Raw genomic sequence first — 9,801 nt, 5'->3', positions numbered from 1 at the left:
AAGACTATTGTAATTTGCTACTTTGATGGTTATGGAATGTAAATTTAATTCATTGTTATGGTTTGATACTTTGTCGGTTATTTAAGAATGCTTATTATGTAATGATATGGTTTGATCCTCCGGTTATTAGAGTTTGTAAATGATTTCGTTGAATTTAATTACTATTATTTAATTATTAAATTTACTAGTTTGGTGGAATGATTTTGAGCAGTATAGGTTATTGATTGGATTGGAGATTTGGTTGTGAATATTGTTTGGTTGTGAATATTGTTTGGTTGTTTGATTTGGTTTTGTATAGAACTGCAGAAAAACCTGCAATTTTTTTGAAAATCAGACCTTAAAACCGACCGAAAATAGGCATAACCGACCACTTTTGACCATTACAAAACCCAGAAAACCGACCGTCAAGGGACATAACCGACCACCTTCTTCATAAAACTGACCGTCTCCTTTAGAGGGTGGTCGGTTTTAGGACGGTCGGTTATGACATTTAAGTTAGCTTCTAAAATAAAACCAACCGATTTGCACACTTTGACCACGGTCGATTACGAGTTCCAGCCAACTTTTTAAAAATAGACATAACCGACCACCTACGGTCGGTTATGACTAAGTGACGTGACAACACGTGTGCACACATGTACACATTGACCCCACACTTGAATAAAATGCCCAGGCACTTAACCGACCACTATGTTGATCGGTTATGAGAATTAAACCCGACCAAAAGTCATAACCGACCAGGTTAAAACCGACCATGCCCTGTGGTCGGTTATGACTATTTTAACCGACTGTGTTGCCTCTTAACCGACCGTTTTTGACGGTCGGTTTTGTTTTGTTTTCTTATAGTGTGTGGTCCAGACTTGAAATGAAATTTGAACCACCGTCCATCAAATAATATCTACACAATTTGTATTTGGATTTCGTTAATGATGATGGCTGATACATCATTGTCATGCAACTTTAATTGGCATGGGATCCTAATATATTGAAATCCCATTTATAACCAAACTACCTCTCTTTGACTTTGATAAAAAAAAAAGAAAGAAGAAGAAGTACACTTTCGAACTCTTTAAAATGTCTCCCACAGATTTTGCCATACTTTCCGTGATTGTAGGAGCCTTATGGTGGTTCATCCATCGAGTTCGGCATCACGGCCGCAGGCCTCCGCCCGGTCCCATAGGTTTACCGGTTATCGGTCACCTCCACATGTTAGGAAAACTTCCCTACCGCAATCTCTACAAGCTGTCACAAAAATATGGTCCCATAATGTCCATCCGCCTCGGCTCCGTCCCTACTATAATAGTCTCGTCTCCAGCTGCTGCTGAGCTCTTCGTCAAGACTCACGACACGGTTTTTGCTAGCCGTCCTAAGTCTCAGGCTGCGGAGTACTTATCGTATGGCAACAAAGGCATTGCTTTTGCCAAGTATGGTGTGTACTGGCGGAACGTCAGGAAGTTTTGCACAATGGAGCTGCTCAGCGTTGCGAAAATCGACTCTATGTCCAGGCTGAGAAGGGAGGAGCTCGGCTTGCTGGTGGAGTCCCTTAAAGATGCAGCGCGGAAAGGTGAGATTGTGGATGTTAGCGAGAAGGTGGCGCGGCTGATAGAAGACATGACTTGTAGAATGTTGTTTGGGAAGAGCAGGGATGATAGGTTTGACTTGAGCGAGATAATACACGAGTTGGGAGAGATTGTGGGAGCCTTCAACATTGCTGATTATGTTCCAGTTTTAGGGGCACTTGATCTCCAGGTATTAAGTTATAAATCTGTAGTTTATTAGTAATTTGGATTAAACTTGACAAGTATCTATAATATTATAGGTTAATTGCTTGATTCCAAGAATACACATCTTTTAATAACACAAGAATGGAGCGGCATTACATTAATAAAAAAAATTGCTGTTATAATATTTAGGTCCGTTAAAAATTCACAAATGAAATCTACAATTAAAACGTATTTAGATATTAACAGTTTCTTAAATTTTTTGACTAAAAAAAATAGATTTGTATTTAATTCTATCTTTTGGTCAGGGACTAACTCGAAGATTTAAAGTTGCTAGCAAGGCAGTTGACAAAATCTTGGAAACAATCATTGATGATCATGAACAATATGCTGGAAATGACCATATAAAGCTTGACAGAGATTTTGTTGATGTAATTCTAGCAGTGAAAAACAATCCTAAAAGTACTCATCAGCAATTAGCGCAGACCATTGGTCGATCAAATATCAAAGCGATTATTTTGGATATGATATTTGGAGCCATTGATACCTCCCAAACTGCAATCGAATGGATCATGTCAGAACTCATACGACATCAGAGGGTGATGAAAGTACTTCAAGAAGAAATTAGAAATGTCGTAGTAGATTGTGAATATGTGGAAGAATCACATTTGTCAAAACTTCACTACCTTGATCTGATAGTCAAAGAAAACATGAGACTGCATCCAGTGGCACCGCTGTTAGTTCCTCATGAGTCAATGGAGGACATCGTGATAGACGGTTATTACATAAAGAAAAATTCACGTCTGATCATTAATAATTGGGGCCTTGGACGAGATCCCAATATTTGGTTAGAAAATGTGGAAGAATTTCTTCCTGAGAGATTTATGGGTAGCAACATAGATCTTCAGGGAAAAAGTTTTCAGCTGATACCGTTTGGTTCAGGCCGAAGAGGTTGTCCAGGTATACACCTAGGCCTAATAAACATTAAATTGGTGGTAGCACAGTTGGTACACAGTTTCGATTGGAAGCTACCTTTTGGCATGTCACCTGATGAGTTAGATATGGATGAAACTTTTGGTTTGTCGTTGCCAAGAGCAAAGCATCTTCTGGCCATACCAAATTTTCGCCAAACTTAAGTTCCACACCGATGGAGATATGTGGTTGCCATTTGTTTTCTAGACTTTTTGCTGAGATGGTGATTTGTAAAATTGTTATGCAGACAGGGTGCTGCTTTAGGAGACAGTGTACTACTTCAGTACACAAGTAAGGTCGTTGTACTTTGTTTGCTACTGTTAATAACTTTTATCAATGATTGTCTTCATGGAATCGGAGCTTGCAAATTATTGAGATTTATTGTGGACATAGTATTGAAGGTTTAAATTTAGTTGCAGACTAAAAGGAAGTTGATAAGAAAATAGATAATCAGCTCATGAATTAAAAGTAAAGGATCAATACATGTATTATTGCTGTTTTAATCCAAAGGATCAGTACATATATTATTGCTGTTTTTTTTTAAAAATAGAAGCTTTCATTAAGAACAATAATGAGACGCAATAATTGCCCCTAAATGGGTATGCGGAGATGAATTGGAAAACTGAATGCAATTTTCTTTTTAATATTATAAAGATACGAGGGGGAAAGAAATTGTATGCTTTAAAACATCTCGTTTGAGAAAGAATCCAGCACACAGACACAGTGTATATTGCAAGCACTCTGTTCTTCAGCTTCAAGATAGGTTTACCTTCTTCTACGAAACGAGCCTTGAAGCTTTCATCCACTGGATATCTCATTTCAACTTTGCCTGCATTCTTTCTGCCTGATGAGTTCAATAGTAAGGTTACATCAGGTTCTCCTTTTCGTCAGAGTCTCTTGGTTCTTATGTGTTGGAATTATAAGTCATCATTTACTTCGGGTTTGTTTTCTCAGCACTTGCATAGATCGTGTAATATCCCGTAATTTTTAGAATTCGATTAATAATAGAATAGTAGAAGAAAAAAGAGATTAAAATTAGAGAAGGATTATGATTTAAAATTAAATTAGATTTATAGGCCTAAAAATTTGGATCAGATTCTAATATGGATAAGTTGTAGGTTAAGAAATAAGGTTTTGTAATGTTATAAATACACCATATTGGTCTTCCTCGTTTTAATCATTAAAATTCGTAGACTTTATTCATAAAATTCAGCAGTCTTGTAAAATTCGTAGAAAATTCATCGTACATCAGAATTTAGTGATCCTGAACGTTTCGGAAAGGTGTTTTCGTTCTCTACAACTTTCGTGTTTCATATTTTCCAAGAAAACGTCGTTTAGAGGGTCAAAATGAGTAAATTCAGATCTGGTCAAGTTTGAGGTAAGTTTTCGATCGATTTTATTAGTGTTTTCAAAATTGTTTATTATGCGTGTATATTTGATTATCAAAACATGGGCTAAGTGATGATATATTTGAAAGTATTATGCGTTATAGTATATGTATTGTTGTATCTTTGTGGTGTCTAGACGATAATTTTGGATCTCTGATTTGTGCCATGGTTTGTGAAAATATCGAATAAGAACTTAGGACCGCAGTCACCGGATTGTAGTGACAGTTTTCAGAAAATTTAGGATCGTTATCACTGGTTTATAGTGGTCGTGGCATGAGTTATTGATTTTGAATTATTGTTGTTTATATGTTATGTGTATTGTGTATATCGAATAAAAATAAGAATATGAAAGTTTATCGAAAGTGTGTGTTTCGTATATCGTATAGTTTATCGTATTTTGTTATATGTGTATGTGTTACTTGGCCTGCTAGTTGGATCGATTGTTTTCTTATTGGGCTGTATAGCTCAAAACTTACAATTTTAGGTTTCTCCTAAGAGTTCGAGTTGGATAATATTGGAGTTCGAGGACTTAAAATTGGAGTAAATTGACTTTTGGACTTCCGTTAGTTGCGGTTTTGTAGTAGTCACCTCTGTGATAGAAGTTTATATCAATAAATTGTATTCTGTATTAATTCGATTTAGAATTAATAGTCCGGAAGTGCGGGATGTTACAGATTGCTTTATTTTCTAATATTTAATAAGCAAATCAAAACCAAAAGCTGTGGCATTTGCATTGCCAAAGGTTCTAACCAGTAGCAAGCACATTAATGCCAAGAGTATATTTACCGCATTTTGATTTCAAAGTGCACGATGACTTAAAATAAACACACGATTGTTGCTAGCGATGGCCTACATCCTGTGTAAAATTTACCCAATGGTTGTGTCCATTTTTTCTATGGTTTATGTAATGGAGTAGTTTTCCATAATTTATATAGTTGGTTACTCTTATTATTGTTATCATAGGCCACAACTCAGAAGCTAATACATCATCTAATTTCACATCGCAATCATCCAACTAGGTTGCTATGGTAATTTCTTTTAAACCCTACTCGGACTCAAAATTCACCAATCTATGAACCATTTGAATATCATGATCCAACTTTATACATCTATTATCTTTATAATACTGGAACATGCAGTTTTTAAGGAAAAATTTTATTTAATGTAAATTTACCTTAATGCCTTCCAGTAAAAAAACTTATGTCTTCGAGTAAAAAAACTCTTCACCACCCCGGCTTATTCCCTCCAGTATCTGCAATATTGTGTTTCAAAGCCTATGGATGTCACTTCCCTTGCCTCCTCCGCCTATCGTTGTCCCTCCCTCAACCAATCCCCCGTGCAAGCAACTCTCTCAGGTTTTTTCTCTCCTCGGAAGTCATGGACACCATATCAAGAAAGCGGGGTCGCCCCAGGGTTGTTGTTACAGAGGAAGTGGCGGAGTCTAGGCGGTTAGCCGCTCAGCAACGCAACGCCAGACGTCGTAGAGCCAAAGGTATTTCTCTGTGCTCCAAAACGGGTTTTTGGGACTCCTTACGTTTAGGTTTTCTGACATATATAAAACTCCTTTTGCATGCAGCCCCTCCTGCCGCGGGAGCTTGCACCTCGTCCGCTCGCGCTACTCCTAGCCCGGAACAAACATCTGGGAGTACATTTTGTTCAGGTATGGTTTCCCTCTTAAAGGTATGAGATTTTTATATTAGCCATGTCTTATTCTTCGGGAAAGTGATGGAAAGAGTGTTGTGTTCCATTTGTGGAGTGTATTATTTTTTCTTGGAAGGAAACCGGTTGCAACCCAAATAACTGTTTTACCTTGAATTTCATTGAATCATACCCCAACATACCTGAAAATGGGTTGGATGAGGAAACTTGATACATGTTCCCCCTTGACAAAAACATTGCAAAAGTCATGATTGTCAGCTTGACATAATAATAATAATTTTGTGCAACTTTAGAAAATGTTCTTGTTTGTTGTTCTGATGGCAGCTACTACATGCCTAACTAGATATAAAGCATATTAAATGAATCTGTAAATTTTAATTAAAGTTTTTACATTTTTTCATCTCTAATGGCTGGGTTGTGCCTGTAATAAAAACACAATGTTAGATATATTTGATAATGTCATGTCTAATATAATTCATGTTTAATTTTCAGATCTTACTTAAACAGGACAAATTAGTACTTAACTGAAATCAGCACTTATACTGAAGTCAGAACTTAAGTCGTCAGTACTTAAGGTTCAGGAGATATTTATCAGAAGATAATATCAGGACTTGAAGGAAACGTTCTATATAATAAGGAAGGCGGCTGATTTACAGGAAGAGAAGATCGAGACAAACATAAGAAGAGATATGCATGAAGAAGGAATTCTATGAAGAATAGAATACTTGGAAGAAAAGATATATGATTGATATATTTTAGGAAACAGAATTATATTCCATATCAATTAGCGATTATCTTGTAACTGTGTAGTATATAAACACAAACATAGGGTTTACACTATAAGTGTTATCATAATCGAGAAGATTATTCATTGTAACCCTAGCAGCTCTCGTGATAATTTGTTCATCACTGAGAGAGGACAGTTCCATATTGTAACAGAGTTTATTGTGTTGAATAAAATCTGTGTTCTGTTACTTGAGTTCTTATATTCGATTTGATTGTAGTAAACACTGTATCCAACCCCCTTCTACAGTGTGTGTGACCTAACAAGTGGTATCAGAGCCTATATGTTAACACACAAACAGTTTAAGATCCAAAAACAATCATGTCTGAAGTAGAAACTGCAACTAAGCCCACCAAAACTGAAGAACCTCCAAAGACACAAATCCAAAGCCGATATGAGACTATAAGAGTTCCCATATTGAGACCATCTGAATATCCCATATGGAAGGTGAGGATGACCATGTTTCTGGAAGCTACAGATCCAGAATATCTTGATAGAATCAAGGAAGGGCCTCACAAACCAACCAAGCTCGCTGTTGCAGTTGCAGGTGAAGCAGCAAAGTCAGTACCAAAGGAAAAGAGTGATTACACTGCTGAAGATATCGCATCAATTGCTAAGGATGCTAAGGTACGACACTTACTGCATAGTGCCATTGATAATGTAATGTCAAACAGGGTAATAAACTACAAGACTGCAAAGGAGATATGGGATGCCTTGGAAATAAGATGTCAGGGAACTGATACGATTAAGAAGAACAGGAAGACAATACTCACTCAAGAGTATGAACACTTTAACTCAGAGGATAATGAGTCATTGACTGATTTATATGATAGATTTGTCAAACTCTTGAATGATTTGTCACTGGTTGATAAGGAGTATGATCTTGAAGATTCAAACCTTAAATTCCTGTTGGCTCTTCCTGAAATCTGGGATTTGAAGGCAAAAACAATAAGAGACAACTATAATCTTGATGAAACAACTCTTGATGAAATTTATGGGATGCTCAAGACTCGTGAACTTGAGATGGAACAAAGAAGCAAGAGGAAAGGAGGAAAGTCAAGGACAGTTGCTCTTAAGGCTGAAGAAGAATCCCCCAAGGCAGCTACCTCAAGGAAAGGCAAGGGTAAAGCTCTCTTCACAAAGTCTGATACTGAGTCATCAAGTTCTGAAAGTGATGATGACTCAGAATCTGAAAGCTTGCCTGAGACGGATGTTGATGAAGAGATGATGAAGCTGTGTGCTCTTATGATGAAAGGAATCACAAAGATTGCATACAGGAAGTTCAGAAAGGGAAAGAAGTTTTCTAGGAAAGGCACAAATTCTGATAAGAAGAATTTCAGAAAATCTGAGGGCAAAGGAGGAAAGTCTGACAAAGGAGATTATACAAATGTCAAATGCTACAACTGTGGTGAGAAAGGCCACATATCTCCTGATTGCAAGAAAGTGAAGAGTGACAAAGGCAAGGCTCTTGTCACAAAGAACAAAAGCTGGACAGACACCTCAGATTCTGAAAGTGAGAAAAATTATGCCTTGATGGCAAATGCTGATATGGCAGGTGCTGAAAGCAGTTCTGAAGCTGTTGAGTTAAAGGTACCTCAAACTACTTATGCCTTTCATACTGATGATATTAATGAGTTGAGAAGATATCTTAAAACCGTGTTCATTAGATATAGAGATCAAACTTTAACATGTGAAAGATTAACTTCTGAAAATCTTGTTTGCAAAAAGAGGAATGATTATTTAGAAAAAGAGTTAGTCATGTTCCATCAAATTCAGAAAGATAGAGATGATGCTTTCTATGTTAGAGATAAAGTGCTTAAAATGAATGAATCTCTAAAAGCTGAGTTAGAAAAGGAAAGAGAGATTATCAGGACTTGGACTAACTCTGGCAGAACAACTCAGAATTTGTTAAGTAGTGAAAACTGGAAAGAGGGCTTAGGTTATGGAGAGGATAAGAATGATAAAGGAACTATAGATATTAAGCCTATAGTTGTTAAACAAAAGCCAAAGATAAAACATGTTAAGTTTGTAGCTGTAAAGTCTGATACTGAGAAATCAGAAGTTAAAAAGGAATTAACTTTTGACAAACTAAAACAGTAAAAGACAACTGAAGTAAACGTAGGCTTAATGACAAAGAAGCAGCTTAAGCATAAGCTGAAAGATGTTAAGAATGCAAACAAGGTAAAATCACCTAGGAAAAATACGAATGGAAAGGAAGGTGTGAATAAAAGCAATGATTATAAGTCTGTTCCTGATGCTCCTAGAAAAACATGTCATAACTGTGGAAGTTCTAACATCTGGCTTCTTTTTGTAGGAAAAATAAGAATATAAACTCCTTACCCTCAAAGTCAGGAGTTAAGAGTCAGTCTGTTAGATATAAGCCACAAAATCCTTGTTTTCATTGTGGTAGTTTATGGCATTCCATTTATACTTGTAAGGAATATCATAGTCTGTACTATGATTATTATCAAATAAAACCTTCTTTAAAGAAAGTTAGCATTGTTCCTTCTAGTGTAAGTTCTGATTCAAAGTCTGATAGTGTAAATTCTGATAAGAAAAATGTTAACATAAACTCTGATGCTAAATCCGCTGCAAATGTTAACAAACTTAATAAGGCCAAAGGATCCAAGCAAGTCTGGGTCCTTAAAACTAATCATTAGTGGTCTTTGTGATTGCAGGGCAACAGGAAAAACATCCTAGTTCTGGACAGTGGATGTTCAGGACATATGACTAGAAATAAAGTCCTGCTATCAGACTTTGTGGAGAAGGCTGGCCAAAGTGTTTCTTATGGAGATGGCAACATTGGAAAAATATTGGGATATGGCAATATTAATCTTGGGAATGTCATCATTAAAGAAGTAGCTCTGGTTTCAGGACTTAAACACAATCTGCTGAGTGTCAGTCAATTCTGTGGCAGAGGTTATCATGTGGATTTCTTTGAAGAACACTGTGAAGTTGTAAGTAAATCTACAGGCAAAGTTGTTCTGAAAGGATATAGGCGTGGTAACATTTATGAAGCCAAGCTTTCAACAAGTACTGATGGTTCTGCAATCTGTCTGATGAGTAGAGCATCAATTGAAGAAAGCTGGAATTGGCACAAGAAACTCTCACATTTAAATTTCAACAATATAAATGAACTAGTCAAGAAAGATCTTGTGAGAGGACTGCCAAAGTCAGTATTTGCTCCTGATGGCCTTTGTGATTCTTGTCAGAAGGCTAAACAAAGGAAATCCTCATTCAAGAGCAAGACTGAATCATCAATTCTTGAGCCTTATCA

General features: G+C 36.6%; 1 protein-coding gene across 1 annotated transcript; it reads left to right on the top strand.

Moving 5' to 3' along the window:
* Positions 1-1,000: 1,000 nt before the first annotated feature.
* On the top strand, positions 1,001-3,070 carry LOC141713148 (cytochrome P450 CYP736A12-like). Its single transcript, XM_074516436.1, has 2 exons — positions 1,001-1,749; positions 2,030-3,070. The coding sequence occupies exons 1-2, from the start codon at positions 1,075-1,077 to the stop codon at positions 2,855-2,857; spliced, it is 1,503 nt and encodes a 500-aa protein (XP_074372537.1). The 5' UTR covers positions 1,001-1,074; the 3' UTR covers positions 2,858-3,070.
* Positions 3,071-9,801: the final 6,731 nt, after the last annotated feature.

The sequence above is a fragment of the Apium graveolens genome, chromosome 3 (assembly GCF_009905375.1).
Source record: "Apium graveolens cultivar Ventura chromosome 3, ASM990537v1, whole genome shotgun sequence".
Taxonomy (NCBI): domain Eukaryota; kingdom Viridiplantae; phylum Streptophyta; class Magnoliopsida; order Apiales; family Apiaceae; genus Apium; species Apium graveolens.
The sequence above is the reverse complement of the archived record's forward strand: the minus strand, read 5'-3'. Positions and strand labels throughout refer to the sequence as shown.